This window comes from Phoxinus phoxinus, assembly GCF_949152265.1.
Source record: "Phoxinus phoxinus genome assembly, chromosome: 12".
Classification (NCBI taxonomy): Eukaryota; Metazoa; Chordata; class Actinopteri; order Cypriniformes; family Leuciscidae; genus Phoxinus; species Phoxinus phoxinus.
This window is the reverse complement of record NC_136887.1, coordinates 18,721,630-18,745,160: the sequence shown is the minus strand read 5'-3', so window position 1 is coordinate 18,745,160 and position 23,531 is coordinate 18,721,630. Positions and strand designations below refer to the sequence as shown.

The following is a 23,531-nucleotide window of genomic DNA, read 5'->3' as shown; positions in this document are numbered from 1 at the left end:
CAACAATATTAAAATCTTATTGGCCCAACCTTTTGAATGTCAGTGTATTTCTGTAGTGCATTTAAAGTCTCCAACAAAAATGACTTCTAATTGTCCGTATGGCATCATTCATTCAGAGTGCATCTCTAGTGAAGTTAAGTGTCAACTATAGAAGCAGATAGAAGCTATACTGTTGTGACACTCACTTACATATTAACACGTCAAGCTTTCAGTCTTTCCTATTACACAAACATCTTGAAAGATACAAATATTAAAATATGCTATAGATCAAATCCACAACAATAGACTAAACCCTCCTTATTCACACCCTTCCAAATTGCATAAAACAAAGACTCGATATACAAGGACATTTTAATCCATTAAAAAGGGAAGAATTGTTGGACTTTCAATTAAAATGTTCAAATAATGTTTCTTATTGTGTATTTCAGTGCTGAAACGTGATTGGCCAATTAGAACAGATTCTGATGTTTTATAGTTCTTTTCTCTAATTTACAACACACCTAATTAAAATTCATAAGGAAAGGCTTTTTAAGTGCTGAAACAATTCTCACTTTAGCTACCCCATTACGTTTTAGCATTTCTGCAATAACGTTTGATTCATTTTGTACCATGTGCCCACCATCCTAAATGGAACAAATCTGAAAGTTTTTCAGGCAGACAGTACATGACCTGATGGTCAGCACACAGGTGGCCGCCTCATGCGTGAAGCTCCAGCTAATCTCATCTTCCATTAAACGCTGCCCATGTCTTCTGATCTCCTCCTTCTAATGGAGCTCATGTCTGTATTATTAATGTGATAATTAAAAGCGGGAGGTGAGCTGCCATCGGGAGTAATAAGGAGAATAAATAAGTATGGAAATGTAATTTGGCTTAATGAATAAGCAGTGCATGTAAAATAAGGTGCCGAGAGAGATGATTGGATAGACTTGTTCGGGATTATGTCATTCCTAAGAATGGAACATGAGGTCATATCTTTGGCTCTTTCGTCTAAAAGCTCGGTACACACATACTTGAATATGTGGTTTATGAGGACTCTCCATAGGCGTAATTTTATACTGTATCAACTATATATTCTATCCCCCTACACTAACCCTACCCCTAAACCTACACATCACAGGAAATTTTCTGAATGTTTTTAATTAAAAAAACACTTTAGTTATTAAGCCATTTGGTTTACGAGGACACAGGAAGTGTCCTCATAAATCATGTTTACAGTGTAATATGTATGTCATTATACACATTTGTGTCCTCATAAAACATATACAAGAACACACATAAAACAATTTGTAGATATTTAAAAAAAATGTTTTACTGTAGACAGATTTTTGCAGTGTATGGACTGATGAGTTGAGGTTGGTGTGTCGAGGCATCGAATATGTCACTCACTGTCTCTCTGTCGCCTCAGTGCTTGCACCAATGTGCCCATGTGCATCAACACTAATTAGCTTTTAATAGGGAGTAATTAACTGGAACATGAGTCCAAAGGGCCCGGGGGGATCGGGGGAAACACTTGGGCGCAGACACACACACACATTTTTAGCAGTTGATGATGCCCAACATATGCTCCAGTTGCTCAGAAACATTCAGATGCCAGCACATGTCTGACCCAGTTGTGCTGTTTTACTGTTCGCCTAAGTGTGTGTGTGTCTGTTAAGAGCTACAACACAAGAGGAATTTTTTCAGATACCGTTCATAAGTATTAAATATGATCATAAATGTGAGCGGGGTAGATACCGTTCATATTAAGGCTCCTGTTTTTGTTTTTTAGCTTTGAGTAATTTTGAGTCCTTGGCATCTACTAATACGAGATTGTTTTGTTGTAAAGTGCCTTTTGAAATCCTCATGCATGCAGTATGACTGAATCAATGTGGTGAATGGGGGGAAGAATTTAAAGGTCTAAAACTTAGGAATTTAATTTGAGCAAGAATTACAATGGTCACATGTTTGCCTCTAGGGGGCAGTAGAGGCCAATTTTAGAGTTGGAAGATCACAGCGGTTTCTATAAAATTCCAATTTCATTATTTTGTTTTGTTTTAGCTGTTGGGCAAGTGAACATAATAAAAGCCACACTAGCATACATACTGACAAGATGCAACTATATAATGGACTATATGTTCTTGTAATTTAGTTTAAGTATGAGTAATGGACGTGTATGTCTATATTTTGCAGGTTTCCTGGTCCAGGGCTGAAGAGAGTCCATCCACACGGCTCAGAATCCAGACAAAAACCTCCTGAACCTGTCATCAGTCAGATCATTGACAAACTCAAACACATCAATCAGGTGAGTTGCTGTTTATCAGAAAACATGAACTTTTTTTACGTGTGAACTTTACAGTGCACATCTGTGAATAATCATACACTGCCATGCCGTCAGTCATCACAGAGATATACAGCTGTGCGTAAACTCATCACCTCTGTTTTACCTCCGTCACAACAGTCTGCCTGTCATCACACACACAGATGCACATATCTGCACGCTGTTTTATGAAGCGCAGTCTTGTAGATTATCAGGATGTGCGATAGGGGCTGCCGGTATCTGTACGTTAATGCAGACAAAGCAGAGGCTTTCATTCACTTTCTTTCTTCCTGCCTGCCTTTAAAAAAACAACAGCTGCGTGTCATATCACCTTGACTGTGTGTGTGTAAGGGTGTGTCTGCTTATATTTCACGTACAGTTCGTTCCCTTTTGTGAACAAGATCCCACAGTGATATTGGACCCTTTAAGGTTTTCTGTGTGTATACTCTGGTAATCCTGAGAGAACAGCATCTGGCTCATCCACAGGAAGCTCACTGGGCGATCTAAAGGACGCTTCCTCTGTACCTGGAGGATGTGTGTTTTTGGCTGGGTTTAAAGATATGTTGCAATGCAGCTCGTTGTGAATAGCTATAGGCTACAGTTAGTAAAGCTCAGTCCAAGTGTGTGTTATTGGCACACTTAGTCTTGTTTTTTCACCTTTACTTTTTTCCCTTTTAACTCACATTTTTTGATTTAGCAAATGCTTTAATCCAAAGAGACTTCGACAAACATTGAATTACAAAAAAACAAAAAATGCTAGCAATAGTCTAGAGTTGTAAAGGCAAGAACAGGAGGGATTTAGTGAAAGCAGGGATTTAGAGGGAATAGTGAAAGCATGGACGTTTTAAGAGTCAGCAGGACACAGTCTGCTCACGGAAGAGATGAGCTATCCGATGTTTCTTGATTATTATATTAACTCAACTCAAGAGATGATAACTCATCTTTTTAACAACTAATTTATCTTTAACAACATTTCATTAATAAGACCTTTGTAATGTATTCCTTTGTTTTTTTCTTAATTACACATTTTCTAAAGATGGTTGATTTAAACATTTTTTTTTTACATAATTTAATTTACTTTTTTTCTCCTATTTTGTTCTGTTTAAATTTTGGATGTATGTGTTCTGCTCTATTAACTACTTGTCAGTAGTAATTTATTTTGTTTTATTCTACTTATTTTATTTTTGGTCTGCTTTTTATATATATATATATATATATATAGTTTTTTTTTTTTGCTTTATTTTTTTTATTTAATAGTACTTGTTAAAAGTATTTTAACTTTAATTTTATATATTTCTTCATTGAGTTATTTATTTTATTTTTGCTTTGTCCTTTTTTGTTCTGTATTGTTTTTTTTACTATAGACTTTCTATTTCCTATTTATTTTGTTGTTCTGCCTTTTTCTGTTAATACTGCTTGTTTACCCCCTTTTCATTATTGTTATTTTATACATTTTTTATTTAAACTTATTAATTAATTAAACATATATATATATATATATTTGATCTTCAATCTAAAAAAAACAGAGAGTGTGTGTTGGGTCCTGTGTATCTTGTTGTTAAAGCAGGATGAGATATATTTAAGTGCATTGCTTTTCGTGTGTGTGTGTGTGTGTGTGTGTGTGTGTCTGGAGAGAAACCCACTGCGGCCTCATACTCAATGGCCCCATCTGAGCGGATTAGCGCAGCGCTCTTGTTTAAACAGACCACAGAGACATCAGAGCGGCTCAGATGAGCTGTGGGTCTCGTCTGCCCTCGGGCTGTGAGGTCAAGCCTTCCATGGGACAGGCCCTCGTTCTCTGTTACTCTACAAACAGACTCTCTTCTCTTCTCTTCTCTTCTCTTCTCTTCTCTTCTCTTCTCTTCTCGTAAAGATCATCTTCTGTCAGTTTCTTCCTCCTGCACTGCACATTTGAAGTGTCCGGCTTTTGTTTCAAGAGACACATCACATCATTTATGTACATGACAATTATACACACACACGATCAAAATGAAGATGTACTATAGACTTGTCGTGTGTGTTAGGAAGGGGAAAAGAAAAATAAATCGACAATGTCATACTCAAAATTGTGTGGCTGATCTGAATGTCAACATGGCTGTGAATGCCTCATGCTGATGTTCAGTATAACAGCGTTTGTATTGTGATATTGTATAATCACACAGATGCACATGATATACTGTAGGTCTGGTGACTGTATGATGTCAGTGCAGCTCATGTCTGGCAAGTGCATTTCAAAAGGCCTCTATGGCATCTGTGAACCACAGATAAACACATCCGCTGCCCCTATAAACAACACATAAACAAATGTAGACACACACACACATGTTTGTATCAGGGTAATGTCCTGACCCGACCTGAACCCTAGACATAACCCTCACAGAAACCTGTGGAAAACACTAGATTTAAATATAAACGTGAATTGCCTGATTTAACTAGTGAGTTTCACTATTTGTATGGACATTTTAGACCTCACAAGTAGTCATGTAGAATAAGACGTTTGTATGTGTGAGAAAAGGAAACCCAGAATTGCTTATTGGACTGTCTGAACATGTGATGTCTTTACGGTGGTGTTCTCTGACAAACATGAGAATAATACTGCAGTTAAGTCGCTTGAAAGTGCACAATATCCTAAATGAGATAGAACAGGACAAGACACAACAACGTTGTTAATTCAGCCCACTTCACCCTGACAGAGACCGTTTAAATCCATCATAGATGACTCATTATTTAATTATTGGTTAATTAACTCTAATTATGGTGACTTTAAAGTTGAGAAAATGTTAACTTTATGCAAATTAGCAGCTTCTACCAATGATTTTTGATTCATGCGTTAATAATCGCAAAAAATCGTGTTCATTCTGCTGCTATGTCAATACAAACTCTTTCTCCAATTAAACTCAGTCCTTGTCAAAATAGAGTGACATAATATTTACTAACTACCATGACACATCTGTCTCTTGTCCTTCCTCGATTAAACCGCTGTCAATGTGAACGGGGCTTTAGTGAGACTGGTAGTGTTTCCTTTACTTCATCAGCAGAAACTCAAACATGGTTTAATCAAATGTTCAGTTTAACTTAACCCTGTGATAATAGTTTACATCTGGTGTTATCTGGCACTGTGCTTATGTGTGTTCTCATTTGTTTCCAATAGCCAGGGGTTTGAGTTATTTCCCTGAGCGGACAGACAGAACGCTCCTATCAGACTTTTCCTAGTGTTTCAGAAAGCCAACATCTCATCTTCTAGCCTGGGAGGCTTGTTACTTTTAGCATGTGCTCCACTTTCTAAGTGTTCTCCAGCAGTTGTAATTCTATAAAACATTCTGGGTGTGGACCCATTTGATTTTATAGAGCAATAAGGTTTTTGGAAGCTCTTAACAGTGTTTGAAAAATTTCTGTTCCCGGGGCATATAGCGTGACAAGCCCGTGTCCCAAAGAGTGTTAGTTTAGCGGCACTAGAGATGGCTTGTTGCCTTAGATTTGGGCCTCTTCTGAAAGAGAGACACTGGGGACTGCACTGAACACCAAAAGACAAAACTTTACCCTCCCTCAGCTCTGCAGACCCCAATTTCTCACGCTTAATACGGCTGATGTAATGGCTGCGCTGAGCCAAGTTTAGAGTAAGCTCGTCTCTATAAATGAAAAAAAATGACTTGGTGCTCAAACTATTCCAACTGGGCAAGTGCTCAAAGAGTCTGTGTGTTCTTATCTGCATGCCTAAACATGACTCAGTCAGAGACGGATCTCTCAGGCCCAAGTGTATGCGAGTTAGCGCATTAGCCAGCGCTGAAGCTTCAGGTGTTCATTCTTTTTTTTATTCCAAGGCCCCCCAAATATGATGATTTACAAGAGACCTTATTTTTTAAATACTAAGACATATATTCTAACGTAAAAAAAAAAATGCATTTTGTGAGTTGGGTGTTAATTTTAAACCCTGTATATTATAGTGCTTGAGGATAATATGCTGGTGTTTATCAACCATCTATTTGTGCCTTGTGGAAATGCAGAGATGTTCAGAGATGAAGCTCATAGCACACACCCAGTCTGTCTTCATGTGTGTTTGTGTTTGTTCCCATGACTGTCAAACATTCACTCATGCTGATCCGTAAAGTCTGCAGCGTCTCTTTGTGTTTATACAAGAATGGTCCGTCATTTGTGGACAGTTTACTTCCTTTTAGGGGAGCTGTTAAACTACAAAACCTTCTCCACAGTTTATTAACATTTTTATTTAATAAATGTGTACAATCTTGCTGAGATCGGAGAAAAATTGTTTTTAAAGACAAACACGGTGAAACGAAGTTTCCAGAGACAGACATAAGTAAGTCTTCTGTCAAGAAAGAAAGCAATCAATCCGAATATTTTTGAGTTTTAAGGTTTATTAATATATGTGGATTGGAATTTTGTACTGATGCGATGTCATAGTGTGTGGTTCTTGTCAGCATAAAATGAACCAAGCAACCAACGGAAAAAAACAAAAAACATGTTGTCCCTTGTTAGGACGTGGTGTAAGGCCAAGCACATCATTGTTTGTTCTATAATAATGATGCTATTATGTGTTATTTGAAACCTAATCCGGATCGATAAGGAAATTGAACCACTTGGATGTTACAGTCCATTATTACAATAAACTTTTACCAGATTTTGTGCTGTGCTGTCATATATTAAGCCTATAATGTTGGAGTACCAACGACAGAGAGAAAGAAAATCGGCAAATTCTCTATCAACCGCTGCCCTCACATATAGTTTAATTTACGCATATTGCCAAATTAGATTTTCATATTTAGGAAAATAAGTCTTTCCGCTGGTGCCGTCATCAGGACCATCTGGACTTTCCAGGGTATTGAGTTACTGTTCAAAAAAGCCTTTTCCCAGCGGAGCTCAGGGGATAGTGGTAAAACACTGCAATTATCTGATTGGTCTTTGATTATAGAAGTTCCCTCCAGCGCTGAGATGTGTCTGCCATGTGTAGGCCAGAGAGGTGAGCATATATTACATGTCACTTCTCATGTTGTCCTAGATTTGTGGAATGTTCTGTGAAAAATTAGATGCTCTGTTTTTCTTTTTTCGTGTGCTGTGGGAAACAACTCTAGGCTAGATATCTTTCACGCACACTCACTTTTTCTCTCATTTCCTGGCTGGAACTTTTCTCTGCCTTTCTTTTCCCTGGTTTATGCCCTCACTTTCTTTCTTTCTCTCTCTCTCTTTGAACTCCACCCTACATTTCTTATGCTTTTTCTCCCATGTTAATCCCACTTTCTTTCCTGCTCTCCTTCCTGACTGTGTTGAGTTGTATGTGACACACTCCAGTCCTGCAGCCCTCCTTCACTCTAATTAGATCCAGAGAGAGAGAGAGAGAGAGAGAGAGAGAGAGAGAGAGAGGGAGGGCCGCAGGTAAGGCAGGAGAGCAGACAGCAAAACAAACCAGAGCTCCACATTCCAGCACGCAGCCTCCCGTCCCGCTGCCGCTGACTCCACCTTTATATTCAACACCTCATCGACTCCAATAAAAAGTACCAAAAAGTACCACACTCTGAAGGCCTCTTCACATCAGAAGCAAATTGGAAAAGAGAACAGTTGCAGTTGAATGTCTATGCACTCCAAGAGTTAAACAAATGGTCATCTATCCGAATAAAAAACAAGTTTACTTCAGGACAAAAGGTGGCACTGATTTACACATTTTCTCAGTTCAATACAAAAGGTTTTATGAGAATTCGTTCGTGGTAACGCAATACTTTTTGGACAATTACCAAAATACAGTGTTTTTTTTTACACTATACCGTTTAAAAGTTTGGGGACAATAAGATTTTTATTTATTTAAAGAAATTAATACTTTTATTCAGCAAGGATACATTAAAATTATCAAAAATAATGTTATGAAAAATGCATATTATAAATGAATGCTGTTCTTTTGAACTTTAAAAAAAATTATCACAGTTTTTACAAAAATATAATATATTATAATAAGAAATTATCATGATTTTGAGCATCAAATCACCATATTAGAATGATTTCTGAAGCATCATGTCATGTGATGCTGAGAATTCAGCTTTGTTCTAAATTATATTTTAAAATATATTACCAGTTATTACAATAGAAAATGTATTTATTTCAAACATAATATTTAAAAATAGTAATGTTTTTACTGTATTGTGATCAAATAAATGCTGCGTTGGTGAGCATAAGATGCTTCTTTCAAAAACATTTTTAAAAAATCTTACTGACCCCAAACTTTTCACTATAGTGTACATTTACCTTGGTAATACCCTGATTTTTTTATTTATTGCCACTGACACATTTAGCTTGCTTACTGGTTGAATATACCATGGTAATACCATGACCTTTTGAAGATGTACCATTATGATGGTAGTTATTCAGGTGCTGTTGTCTGTGATGAGCCCCCTGAGACCACCTTCATCCAATATGCAAATCTATCTGTATTGTACTATTGTTATAACATGAAATTTACTGGTAAAATTTTACTTCTATGATGGTATGAGTTTTAACTGGGTGGTAGTTCAAAGGTTATTAAACAAACCCTGCTATGGTTGCTTGAGTCTAATTACACACAAACACATATTTAGACAAATCCTCTTTCACACACACAAACACATCCACACACGTGCACACTTCAAATGGCTGGTTAATGTGTGTTTCAGTGGATGCTGGTCCGTTTGAAGGTGCATGACTGTGAGGGTTTTTCAAATAAACTGACACCTGACATTAAAGCAGTCTAGAAAGACCTCCATAAATGCAGAGCAGAATGGGGGTTGGCTTGACCCTGATCCCAGCGCTGCTCCTGATGACCTCTGCATGCCTCTGTTCTCAACGGCTTGATCTGCTGTGGCACTCACACCAGAAACTCCCATAGAGATATCCTTTCTTTTAGAAAATAAGTCCTTTTTAATTCAGACTTTTTGTTCTGACAACATTGATCTGTCTCATGTGGTCTCTTTCCTCCAACTTTTTCTCTTTTACTATCTCTTTCAAAGACTTCTCCACTTTTTACATTTTCATTTCTTCTTTCTTCTCCCTATTTTCCTATAACCTTTCTGATTGTCATTCATTGGTAAGAAAAGTTACAAACGAGAACTCTTTAAATGGGTGCTAATCCTTTAGTGTGCAGTGTTGCTGTTTGAGCTTGAAAAAGGTCTGCGAAGTTACAGAACAAAAAGTCACTCCGCAGGCAGTCAATATAAGCAAACACCTTTCTTAAATCCCTGAAATGCCTCGATCGTAGTCTTCAGTTTTCTTCCGGGAAGGCACATGTCACAATATTGCTAATTTAAAAAATTCCCATGCATCACAACACATTGGTTCAGTCCAGCTGACAAATCAGAGTGCATAGCGCTTTTAGACAGGAGCTAAACAGAGTGTTACTGACAGACTGGAAAGAGAGGTGCTGCAATAATGTAATATATATGAAAAATAATGCTTTTTGAACACAAGCATGCAACCTATTCTAGTAGACCCCAATAACATAAGAACTTTGCAGAAGTGCCCTTAATATATCAATTGTTTCTCCTAGACCGCAATGAAAATAAATGGAAAGCAAATGGACACCCACAACATTCAATTTCAGGAATATGCCAATCGTCCTTGTATGGTTACATCATGTCCGTAAACAGAGAAAAAAGTTCTGATGTAGCAGATAGGCTAGTTGCTTGCTTCTATGACATATTTAGATGTACCTTGTAGGGTTTTCTTCTTACTGTCAATTGGTCTTGTGGTAGAATGACAGATCTGTACCAATATGGTGATCACAGGGAACCATCGGTATCCACTTTATTTTACAGGTAAGAGTGGGAATGGCCATTTGTAACTTTAATGTGTCTGACTTGCAGTGTTATTCGCTTCCAGTTATTTTTGCCAGTACAAAACTCGTTATGCTGCTTGATATTGATTAATAACTGGTATTTCTTACCGTATTCTTTTTATGTAGTGTCTTAATTATAAACATGCTGGTTTGTAGGTCAAACCGTTTTACAGTTTACTGCAATTTGATATTCTTCTCGTTTATTTCCCTATGTCGGCTAATAAATCAGAAGAAGTCTCGCACATTCTCAAGAAACAACAACCTTACTTCTGTTTTGAAAAATAACGTGGATACCTCAAACTATCCTATTCATTAACGCAGAAAAGCAGTGCATAAACCATATAGTGCAGGTTTAAAGTAGACTCACATTTCATTTGAGAGTCATATCAGTTCTGTGCATTTTTAAAAGGATTTTGCTGTGCCTTATAGTTTCTCTATAGTTTGCTAGTTTTATTGCTTGCTAAAGCTAAACTGCACTTTCAAAAGAGTGGCTTGACAAGCTAGTTTCAAAGAAGTTTCTGATTGTCTCATTTGTGTCTATTTTTATTTTCACTTAAGAATTTTACAAGAAAACTTCTGAGACCAAATTGATAGTTAAATGAAACCCCATGAAGTCACCTGAGCAATGAATCTGGCAACCTCTGGGCACTTTCTTACATCTCTCTTCTATAGTAGGTTTTCACATTCCCTCTCTCTCCTCCATCCCCCTCTCTTTTTCATCTATCTGTTCCTCTCTCCCCTGCTGTCTAGGAGGTCAGACAGAGCACATGAGAGGTCTTTTCCTTCCAATTAGTTAGCTTCTAATGAGGCTGAAGCCCCCAGACCCTCCTCCCAGCAGTCCTTTCAGCAAAGCCCCCTCATCCCGGAGGCCAGAAGTTTGGTGCCCCCCTATTGCCACCAATCTACCCCCACCCACTTCAGCCACCCCACTGGCTACAATTACCACACAGCCAGCCAACAACAACCCTACAACCAGCTCATCTGCGCTGAAAGAAATGGGCTTACACCTACATGGTCAACGACAAACTTGTTTACGAACAGGACATATTTGTTATCCTGTTCTGCTGGAAAGACTTCCTATGACATGGAAATGTTACAGAGGGCACTTCCTGAGACACTGACAGACCAGAACGACAGTATTTACTCTAATAGCGAGACAAAATAAACAAAACTGCATGTAGGGCCTATTAAGGTGGCCACAAACACCGGTATCACCTCATTCTTTGTGCAGACAGACAGGTAGTGTCACCCCAATCCCTACGACATTGGTTGAGCCAGAAGTTGTCATGTTGGACTACCTACAGACTATTATAGTTTTGCATTTTCAGATTTCTTTTTGGTTTAATAATTGTTTAAATTAAAATTTTACAGTTCAAAAGTTTGGGGTCAGTAAGACTTTTTTTGTTGTTGAAGAAATTAGTACTATTTAGCAAGGATGCATTACAATGATCAAAGTGACAGTAAAGACATTTATAATATTACAAAATATTTCTGTTTCAAATAAATGCTGTTCTTTTCAACTTTTTTATTAATTAAAGAATCCTGGAAAAAAAAAAGATTTCTAAAGGATCATGTGACTTGTAGTGATGCTGAAAATTCACAGGAATAAATTACATTTTAAAATACATTTTATGTATGTTACTAACAACAGTTAGCCTAGGTTTTATTTTAGTTCTTCGTTTAATTATTTATTTGAGCTTAGTTATGCATTTTGGACTTAGTTCTGGTTTAACCCCGGTATAATGCTCTGTCCCCCCACCGGGAGCCTTGCCTCGCGTCTGAGGGTCAGTGTTCCTGACAAACATGATTCGTGTTGCCTTAAGAATGCTGTAGATTGAATACTTTGAGATGTGATTGTGTGAGAGGGAGAGAAGCTTACAGGTGGAAGGGTTACGGCCGTGTTGTTTCTCAGGCTGTGGTGTAACTCGAACCTCCCTTGGGCTCCCTGTGAGATTTGGCTCTATGTGCTGTTTCTCATGACTCGTCCGTATCTCCCAGCATGAGCTGAGAGAGGAACCTCAGAGAAACGCGGAGCTCCATCAGCACCCTCGCCGGAAAACACAACAGGAGCCTCTCGGTGGGTCAGAGGTCTCACTTCCTGTTTCCTCTCCGTGCAGGGTCATCATAGGGTCTCCTCTGTCTCTCTTTCCTTTTGTTACGAGGGCCTCACAACTCAAATCAATGTCTCTGCGATGTATGCGAGAGACTGAAGAGGAAGGAGTGCACGCTCACACATGTGGCGTACTGCTCAGTGTCAGTGCTTAAGATTAGACCTGGGACGTTACTGCGAACACACACACACATTTCCAGACTGCATGGATGGATATTTTCAAGCTGCTTGTATAGATCATATTTTACTTTTACATCTGTCTGCATAAATGTGAAAAATGGGTCAGGTTGTAGATCAGGGTTGTCAAACTCATTTTAAAACAAAAGGGAGCTTGAGGAGTTACACGATACACAAGAGGCTTTTAGATACAAGTCTGTAACAATAATACAGATACGATACAATAATACTAATATCCCCAACATATGGGGATAATAGTGTTCAGGTAATAGACATTAGATAAGACAGAAAAAGAGAATATCACAAACTTCTCTTAGAGGACTGATAGTCTAAAATTAACCATGAACACATAGTTAGGCCTAAATAATCAAATAAATATTAATACTGTATTATAATAAATTAGTGCTAAAAATAATCAATCTCACAACTTTTTACCTAGAATTATTTAGCTGACTTAAATTATTTAAATGTCCGTTTAATTCTCAAACAAACTTATTGTGTGGCCTTAGAAGACTAGCGCATAGTGAGTTATGTGGAGGATAATTTTATTATACTTTTAAGCTGCTTTTGAATATATTTTTTTAAAGCTTGAAAGCTTCCTTTTTCCTGCCTGTTTATTGTAATAGAAAAGAGCAGCCAGCACTTTTTTTTTTTCAAAATATCTTCTTTTGTATACATTAAATAAAGAAAGTCAGATTCGGAGCCACATGAAGATGCCAGAGGTTTTATTTGTGGGTGAATTATCCCTCTAAAATTAAAAATCCATTTTTCAACCTGTTTGACTCCCCTTTTGGACTTTGGCCCCCCATTGTCCTCAACCATATTTGTAGGTCCCCATTTTGTTCCCATTTTGTTTGTGATTTACTGAATAAGGATTTTTACAAATATTTTTTACTTAATTTCTACATTATAGAATATTGTAGAGTCTGGCATAATTAGAAAATGTACATTCTTTGTACATCACACTTTTAATATTAGGCTATATCCAGTTTTTAAGACCATGGGAAACCTGGTTCTTTAAAGAAAAAAGTTATTGAGGGGTGAATTAAAATAAGAAACATCGATTTTTAGTTGTTTTAGCTTAATTTAATGCTTGTTTTGTCTTGTTTTAAATCTTGTTAAGTCATCTTGGATGTTTGCTGAGGCCCCCTAGTGGGTCCCGGCTCCCTGCTTGAGAACCACTCCTTTAAAGCACACATGGAGTTTCCATGAGAGAATGCTGAGCTGGGAATCAGATGGTGATATCAGATGCACAGACCACATGACTCTGGGAACGATTGGTGATAACATGTCAAGCCCTGGAGCAGACAAGCGAAGCCTGTCCTCAGACACTAATTAGATTTAGAAACTCTTTTAGCTCCAACTGCTCTGACAAACAATCGCCTGCATTTACTGCAAACATGCCAACATTTACACTGCTAGATAAAAGGATGGGACTTAAATTATTTATTGGGGAAAAGTGCAAACTTTCTAAAGGTTAAATGATATGTGTATTTAATTTCACTCTTCACAGCTCTTCCATCTATTTTTTAGTTTTACAAACAATAAAAAGCACATTTGTAGCACAACAAGGAAGCCCAGTTGTCTGAAATTGTGTAGCTTTGCCTTTTTTTCTTCAAATGAAAGAGATATCATTGTTCAAAGGCACACACATCTGTAATTTGCTTGCTTTCTTTGATAAATGGCTTTGTTACAGCACTGGGGAAGCTACCACAGAGACTTGTTTAGATTGCAAAGGAACTGATTCAGACAAATGTGGTAAAACACTCATAAATCATCTTTGGAGAAGCCCACACCCAAGGCCACTAGAGGAGGCCTGCTCTTTGTGCTCCTGTCCCAACAGGTATTCGTTCTAGGAAATGAATCTGTCTCTTTCATCTGTCTCAGATGCACTGTGTCTTGCGTGACTGCCTCTGCTTCAGACAGGTGAGAGGGGACGCTGGGTGAGAGAACGAGGGAATAAATGTCCACAAAACCCCCTTTTATCACCTCAAATTCAATAAATGTTGAGTAATGCATGAAATCTGTGCGCGCATGTGGGTTTGTATTGAAGTTTCCATGACTCACACGGTGGAAATTTACTGTTTTTAATCCCTTCTTTCTTCAAGTATGAACCACAACAAGTAAAGTGGTTGTAAGGTCCTAACCCATGTATCTATAAAAAAAAAACTCTTTCCGGAGAATTTGCGACTGTTTATGTGTGCGTGACCTTTGGTTGCTTTCATATGAATGCGCTCTATGTAGGGCAGAGGTCATAATGTAATCATTTTGAGAATGCAGGAAATTACAATTCAAACGAAATTACACTGAGGTTAAGCACCAGGCTTATTTGATTATTCAGATTCGTTTCTAAAGAACGATGTCCGCTGCGAGCATTTCAAGCACAGTGTCTTTACTGTCACTTTTGATCAATTTAATGCATCCTTGTTGAATAAAAGTATTATGTTCTTTTAAAAAATATTACTGATCGCAAACTTCTGAGCGGTAATGTAAGTGTAGCTGTTGCGTATATATAGCCTATGGCAGCATGCAGAACACATTATGAACAGACCACAAGCTACGGCGCATGTCCAGACATGCTCGTATTCCGTGTTGAGCAGGCCAGGCACAATACACGGCATGATGCTAATCAGAGGTAGAATGGAAAAAAATCTCTCCTTCGCTACATTTCATCCGGTTTCCTCGGTTTCTCTCTAGCAAACATAAACATGTAGGCCGCCGTAGAGGGAAGCCGTGTCCCTGTACTGACCCTGTTTGGGTTACACTTCAGAGCGGTGACACTGGTGCTGCAGTGTGAGGGCCAAACCACAGGCGTTTATCTCCGTCCCCTCTGGGGTCTTCTTTATACCCAGGCCGTACACAACCCTCAGCTGCTCACTGCCGCCCCACAGCGTGTGTTGTGGTTACCAGAAAGAGAGACTGAGGAAAAAAACTCTTGTCCTCTCATGTTTTCTCCACAGTAGGTGGATTTTTTTTTTTGTCAGTGTTGGAGATAAATTGCGAGACTGACTGAGGGAAGAGATCAAAAGAGAAACAAATTTTGCTACAAGCTCTGTTTTAAATCATTGGAGTTAAGGCATATTTAAAGGTGCTTAAGAATAACTTTTTGCTCAAACTAAGTTTTAAGGATTTAAACAAACCTCTAACTTTATTTAAACTTGTCTAACACTCACTTTATGCTACAGATATATGAATCTCAAATCAGAGTTTTTAAAGGGGTTGCAGGGGTATAGATAAAAATAAATGATCAAATTGACGTCAGAACCCGAAGTCGGTTTGACTTTGGATTTTGGTTGGAAATAAAAGTCGGGTTGACGCCAGAACCCGACTGATGTTGGTTTCTGACGTCAACCCGATTTCCATTTTCAACCACAATACAACGTCTGTCCCACGTTGGAGATGAACGTCAATCTGATGTTGGATTCTGACATCAACCTGATTTTCATTTTCAACGTTGGGTTTGGTCGAATTTTGTCATTGTTTGGGAGCACACTAGCTTATAGATTACAGTAAGGCTAACATATTCATACTAAAAGCCCAAAAACGTAATACTAAATAGGGCACTATTTGAGGGAACAGCCATTTTGGTGTCCGAAACCATTGTGGACGTTATTGAGTGCACTTATTCAATCTCACATTCAATCACACTTCTGGAACTGTGTTCTAGAAATACATTTGATATGAGTGTAGGTAGGCAGGCATAGATTCAGAGGCATAAGGTACTATAAGTATTACATACAACAATAATAAAACAATGCAAGGACTTTTAAAAATTAGTACGGTCTATACAACTTTTATTTGTAACGGAGTAATATTTGACTACAATATTTGTAGTACCTGTACTTTCACTCAAGTAAGGAAGTTGTGTACTTTGTCCACCTCTGTGTATTCCTGTGATGGCAAAGCTGAATCGAGTGTCTCATGATCCTTCAGAAATCATTCTGATATGCTGATTTGCTAAGCTTTTTCCGGAACTTTTTGAAAGTTCATAATAACATAATTAAATAAATCTTTTGTAACATTATAAATGTTACAAAATATAAAAAATACTTGCTGGATAAAAGTTTTATTTTGTTTTATTGACCCCAAACATTTAAACACTATGTACATAAAAAATATATAGCGCCTTTATATTTTCGGAAGAGAGTAAGATTTTCATGTGGTGGTCTAATAATACTTATAAATCCCATAAACTTACATTGAATGAGGGATACTGAGCCATACTTAGGGACCAGACTATCACAGAGACTTCTATGAATCATTGTCTTGGGTCAGTAAATAAACAGCAACCGCATGGCAACACACTAAAACAACACTACAAACACCTTAGCAAACCCAAAGCAACACTCACCCACAAGACCACATCATCGTGCCAGCAGGTTTTCTGCATGAGATCTGCACTGGGCTAATCATTGTTTAGTCATGGTCTTATAATTTCCAGAAACCCGTCTGTGAGTTTTCTCCTCTTATACGCTCCATTGCTTGTCTGCTTGATTAAACAGCAAACTGCCATGTGGCATTACAATATTGCTCTGAGCGCTGACCCTGAGCAGAGTTCAGGCCTGGTGCGCGGCTCAGCAACAGGTCTGTGGTCACTGCGTCTCTCTCGCGACTGCTCTGCCCTGAGCACTTTGCCATATGTAAGCCTTTTGTATGAGTTTGTGAGTGGAGTTTTCCTTTGCATTCTGTGCAGTTAGGAAAAGGAGAGATCGCATGGCTGAACAGACACTAATTGCATTTTTTGCATTGAGCTTCACTGCATTCCATGAGCTCCGTGTTCCCAAATCCTCTGAACCGCAGAGAGAAAGAGGAGGAGGGGAGTCCTCAAATATGAGGCTTGTTCTTGATTTATCAAGCATATTTTGTTTTAGTTGTGTCCTCTGCTTCTTAAAGGCTCTCCAGTATTCACTGCAGTAACATCACTGCAGCTTATGTGATATCTGTGTTACTGTATTTAAATAACTGCAATAAATTGTAAAATGGTTATCAGGAGTTGGCCAATAGGAGTTATTAGTGGGAATGCGGGAACATAACACTTTTTGGTATTGCTCTATTTTCTAAAATTTTCCCTCTGCCTTTTAGCTTGTTTGACAAGGTACATAGGCCTACTTTTATTCAGCAACAAGTCAGCTTAACCCTTAAATGCCAATCATTATTACATATCCAGGTCTTTAGCGACCCGTATCTATATCTAACACGGATGGATCTCTACCTGTCACGATGATAAAAAACTCTCCTGATATTAGATTAACAATTACAGAAGAATAAAATTAAGCATATTTTGTTACCTTTGTAGCTTGGAATGGTTCAGTTTGAGAAGATGTTTTATACCATCATCACTGTCCTCGTCAGAGCTAATTTCCCAGTACATTCAGCATCTGGCTCATATTCACGGCCTCAAACATATTCTCAAAACTATCATTTTCAACATCTTCAAAATCAATATTTTGATCGCTGACAGCTTCTTCACCAGATCCACCATCCAGTGACAGTGACACTAATATTTGACTGCGTTCAGTTCTTGCTCTGGCGTAAATCTCTGAGCCATTTCAAGTTTTGCTGATGATACTTCCTATTCTTTTGATTCAATAATTGTTGTGCAGAAAATATACTTACACTGTTACACACCTATACCATTTTTACAAAAATATTAATGGGAAAAGATGCATTCTTTTATATATATATATATATATATATATATATATATATATATATATATATATATATATAAAATCATGTTATATTGTTTATAGTTAATTGATTGAGGAATACTAAGAAGGTTGATGTCTAACTTTAAGAAATGAATGAGGAGGGGGGTAATGACGTCCCGGGTCATTAAAGACCCGAGGTGCGTTTAAGGGTTAAAGACACACTGCAATATGTAGGTTATGCAGTGTTTACAAGTGGTGCTGTTCTCATTTCGTTGGTATTTTAAACTTCATTAACTCACTAATTTATGTGTATTCTACACTTATTAAAAACACATAGATGTTAGATTATTTTGAAATAAAGAAATTAGTAGAAATTAGCAAAGATGCATGAATAAAACTTTTTCAAGGATCATGTGTGAAGAAATTCAGCTTTGACATCAAAGGAATAAATACAATTTCTAAATATATTATAAGAAAAAAAAATTCAATTGTAATGTTATTTCACAATATTACAGTTTTTACTGTATTTTTGATAAAATAAATGCAGCCTTAGTGAGCATAAGAGACCTTCAAAAACATCTTACCAAATCCAAACTTCTGAAAGGTAGACCATCGCCTGACGCTCAGTGTTGATTCCCCACCTGTCAGACCCCAGCTGCACCTGCGATTATTACAAACTTGATCTTAATAAATCTAACTTACATGAGGAGGCCACATTTACCATGGAACGAGCCCATTGCTCAGAGCAAAGACTACATACTGCTTAAATTGTCTGTTTGTGCATCTGTCACTGTGCGACAGATGTCTTTTTTCAAAATATGGGTGAGTAATTCACTCCCATTATTTTATATTGCATCATAAAAGCATATATTACAAAACACTGACTTGTTAAATAGTTTTACACTGCATTTTCATTGTTTTCTGCTGAGTTCAGCCCGCCATGTGTGACAAAAATAGACTCGCCAACAAAATACTGGTTGCACATACTCTTCTGTTAAGCAGCAGTGTGTACAATGTGAATTTTGTGACCTGTTAACATGGTAGGCAAAATAAATGCATACTGCATTGAATAAGTTCCCCATTTTGCCTTCACTGTGACAATGGCACAGTCTAGAAATGTACTCTAACCAGCCAAACCAAAGCATCCTGTGCTACCTCAGCTGTGTGTGTGTGTGTGTGTGTGTGCGTGTGTGTGTGTGCGTGTGCGTGTGTGTGTTTGTGTGTGTGCGTGTGTGTGTGTGTGTGTGTGTGTGTGTGTGTGTGTGTGTGTGTGTGTGTGTGAGGGGGCAAGTGGCTGTGCTCCATCCATTTGGCCTTCTCTCCATATACCCAGTGCCAACCAGTTGTCCGTAAGCTTTTCTATTTTCTTTTCTCCTTCTACCTTTTTTAGAGTTTGTTTTAAAATACCCTTGACCGCGCTTCTCTCTCTCTCTCTCTCTCTCTCTCTCTCTCTCTCTCTCTTTCTCTTTTCCTCTTTACGACTGTTTGCTTTCAGAGTTTAAATGGTTTGTGGGGACGGCCCGTCTCGCGTCGTTACTGGGCAACGGTCTTCGGGAAGGAATTCAGAGCCCTCAGTAAATGTGCTTAGGGCTTAAACTCATGCAGCTCTCCAAAAACATGCTGTTGAAACAAGAGTGCATTAAAGGCCCATTCCTCGCTGTAATGCTGCTCAGGGAAAACAGGCGCGTTTGTTGTTCTTTCAGTTTTATGAACAGCAGAAGTCGTTGATGGGAGTGCGGTTTCACTAGGTGGCGCTATCCATTTTCACACCGTTATCAGGCGTCTTTTGTCCGTTTTATGCTTTTTGGTGTCATTGCCAGTGGGCAAACTGCATAAATGAATCAGTTTCTCTGTCAGTGCTATAACCGACCCTGCGGACTTGTTCAAACAGAGGCGGTCTGTGCCTCCCGTGTTCGGGCCTGAATGGAGGCCTGTGTGGATTTCTGATGGAACATGTTGTATGACTTTCCCTGCTGACCTCCAGAGAATGTGCTGACTTTAAATTACAGATGGAGAGGTTTGTATGTTTAGTAAGGCCTGTTTATCTTTTGAGGGGTATAATATAATAATTATCCATTTTTTTCTGAGAGAGAGAGAGAGAGAGAGATCTGTGTGCTGGTCAGAAGCTGTTGCCCTCTGATTTGTTTCGGAGGGAAGCCATCCATAGCCAGACCCATCTGATCTCAATTTTCTCCTGTAGACAAAAACAACAACAGCAATGAAAAAAAAGCAACAACAACAAGCACATGCTTGTGTCCGCACATCGGAAGGAAATCAATAAAAGAGGGAGACAGAGTAGAAAGATTAAAGGAAAAGCAGAAGACGGAGGGGGACGATGGAATTTTCAGCAATTATAGTTTGGCAAAACACAACAGCGGTCGATGCAAGTATCAACTCTTTTAACGTTTATCGTTTTACGCCTGACTCTGTTTGAGTGCAGTACTTTTTTAAAAGAAAGTCAAGAAAAAGTATTTTGGAAATAAATGGCTTGATTTCATTACCTTTAAATATTTAACCTTATCAAGCTCAAAATCAATTCTCAATGTGAATTTTTACACATACCATTTATAAATATATACTATGAAGCAACTTATGATATTTAACTTTTTGTCAGGAAGCAGCTGACCTGTTTAACCCATAATAAAACCAAAAGAAGATGGTGATAGGTGCAGACTTTTCAACATCAAGATTTTAGGATAAAAATAATAGTGAAAGTGTGTAATTTAGGTTCCATAACTGATCTGAATCTGATTGTAGTTTGTATTTATAAGCAACTTTTCACTTTATTAAATAGTCCTGTAGAGTGACAAATGATTTTTTATAGTATAAATATTCCTTGTATTTTTTCAAATAATGTAAAGTCATACCAGATTGATTATTTATTTAATAATTATAAAATAAATCACAAAATGCTGTTTAGAATAGAATAGGCACCTTAGGACACGCTATGCACAGAATCGTCACCTATACCACCAAAAATCAAAACCAAATAGTTTGGTCCATTGTTCTGCTATTGTTCTTTTGTCTTTTGTCTTCTACAGTAATCTTTCAGATATTACTCCAACTCTATCCGGTAAATAACTAGTTTCCCTCCAGATGTCGGCCATTTTAGTGTGCTGAAATGAAATATTTGGCCATGACTTTGTTTGGCAGATTTCATCTACAGTGTGATTGTGATCTGAGCACAAATCCATAAACCTTATCTCATACTGATATACATGTTCATGTTCTAGAGCAGGGATTCTCAAACTCAATTCTCAACCGAATCTCTTTCAAAACCAAAAGTATCTTTTGATATTTGAAGTTAATCTTGCAATAATTTCACACATTTTCATGTTGGAGGTTCTCTGATTCGGTTAATAGCATAATATGTTCGGCATACTTCTGTAGTCATCAAGGTGTAATGTTTTATTCCGTTTTTCCACTATTCTCAATGCTAATGGTCTTTTTATCTGTAGCTTTTACGGATGGTGACGTTGCCTGAGAAGCGATGGAGGGCTCGATCCGGAGGGAGCAATGCGAGAAGAGACCCAGCCGGACAGGGCCAGGCAGACGAGGATGAGGAGGGTCTAGAAAGCGGGGACTGCGATGATGAAGATGAGTGTACTGGTGTTTCAGGACTCGGGCCACCCCCGAGACGCAAACGCCTACGCATCTTTGCAGGTCAGTGATATAGCACTCACTCAAACTAAATGCCAGGAGTTTTGAAACTGTGCGGCTGTAAATTATATTGGCTAATATATTGGCTCAACACTAAGGATTATTTCTACTGGCCCGGTTGGGGTAATGGTTCAACATTTTTACTTGCCCTGCCAAAATATTCACTGGCCTCTCCCTAAAGAAATAAAATAAAAAAGTTATTGTTTTTGACTCATTTAATCATGTATTCTATTAAATAAGGTTATGAACCCAGCATTTTAGATACTGGTGAAATTTCGCAATTCTCGATACCACAGCTAAAACTACTAGCCTACAATCAAATGTAAAATAACACATACTCTTCACTGTATAAATTAAATATAGATTAATCCTTATTAAAGTTACAAAAGTTATTCAGTCGAGCAGTACGATTTTTTTCTTTGTCCTTTGTTGTTTAATAAACATTCAAAACACAGACAGCAACAGGTTTATTAGGCTGTTGTCACTTTAAGACAGGGGTGTCCAATCCTTCTCCAGGAGGGCCATTGTCCTGCAACCTGTCTGAGAGACGGCTTCCTGTGCAAGCATTTTCGTGTGTGTGCACACAAAACTGTCTCTGACAGTTGAATGTTTAAACTGGCAAGACTTAAAAACACATGCTAATGATAAACTTTCGTGACAATGCTGTACTTGCCCGATTGGGACAGTCCATCATCCATCATCCTTTACACTGGCACTGGACCATCAGGCAGTCCTTATTGTCGAGGCCTGGTTGCCTCAACTTCACAGGTTACAGGTAGCTGTCTGTTATCAGTGACCCCGTGACCCTATCATTGTCCGAGGGAACAAACAGGGTACATGGGAGATGTTCCCTTTGATGCAAAACAAAGCACAAAAGAACCAACAAACCATGTTAGTGCAAAGAAACTAAACAGAGGCAAAGAATAACAGTAGAGGGGCAGGAACAAGGAGTTTGATACTGACTGACAAAGCCGGACCAGCTGAGCAAACACAACAGAGGGAGTTGTCGTCCTGGTCGTGTTGTTGTGGCAGAGATTTGGGCGCTCTGGGTAGCGCCGCCAGGGGCCCAGGGCTTGACTGAGAATCCCACATATAAAGCACATGTGGAAGGTCAGGATAACACATATCAGCACTCAGATTCACACAGAGGAAGCGAACCGGTGATAAACCGTCCAGCATCGAGCGCTGAGTTTGAATGCTCTCTGAACTGTGAGCTGGTGGTGTTTGTGTGCACGTCCTCCCTCCCTCTCGTAGACGATTTACTGCTTTAATTATTAAGAATGAAGAGAATGCGTTTTGGGCACTGGGATGAACAGTTGGCCATATATCTTTCCTGTCTTGGAATTTTATATCCCTCTCCTTTCTCCAGCCCTCTCTCGTTCGCTGTTTGTTTGTTTGTTTGTGTGTGTGTGTTAGGGCAGTGGTTTGTGACCTAAGAATGGATTACAGGATTGTTCTGATAGTGTCGTGGACAGCGGGGTAAAACAATGTTAAATGCTTAGCATTTATAATAATAAACTGCAACCATACAATCAATCATGCAGGTTAGGACATTTTCAAGAGATGTCAAAGGCTGTGCTTTTCAGCAATCTTTCTGGTGTTTTGGCATAAGGTAATATATCACTTGGCTATATGGCTAAAGCTAATACAGTATTTTTAGGCCTGTTTGTTCCAAGTGTTGAGGTCAATTGTCTCTTGTCAGTAGTGTAGCAATGTATCACTTTCAAACCAAGCAACTTCATGTTGGTCTTTGTGAACCTGTTGCAAAATCTGTGGGTAAATCTTTCGTACTTATACGAAATTCCCAATCGTGTGGATTCCTGTTTA

General features: G+C 38.3%; 1 protein-coding gene across 3 annotated transcripts in view; it reads left to right on the top strand.

The window, feature by feature from the left end:
- gpc3 (glypican 3) overlaps positions 1 to 23,531 on the top strand; it is a 146,060-nt gene that overhangs the window by 100,237 nt on the left and 22,292 nt on the right. For all 3 annotated transcript variants that reach the window (XM_079631692.1, XM_079631694.1, XM_079631693.1), the window contains exons 6-7: positions 2,170 to 2,281; positions 21,503 to 21,707. In XM_079631692.1, the coding sequence (XP_079487818.1) occupies positions 2,170 to 2,281; positions 21,503 to 21,707 (317 nt within the window). The remainder of the gene's footprint in view (positions 1 to 2,169; positions 2,282 to 21,502; positions 21,708 to 23,531) is intronic.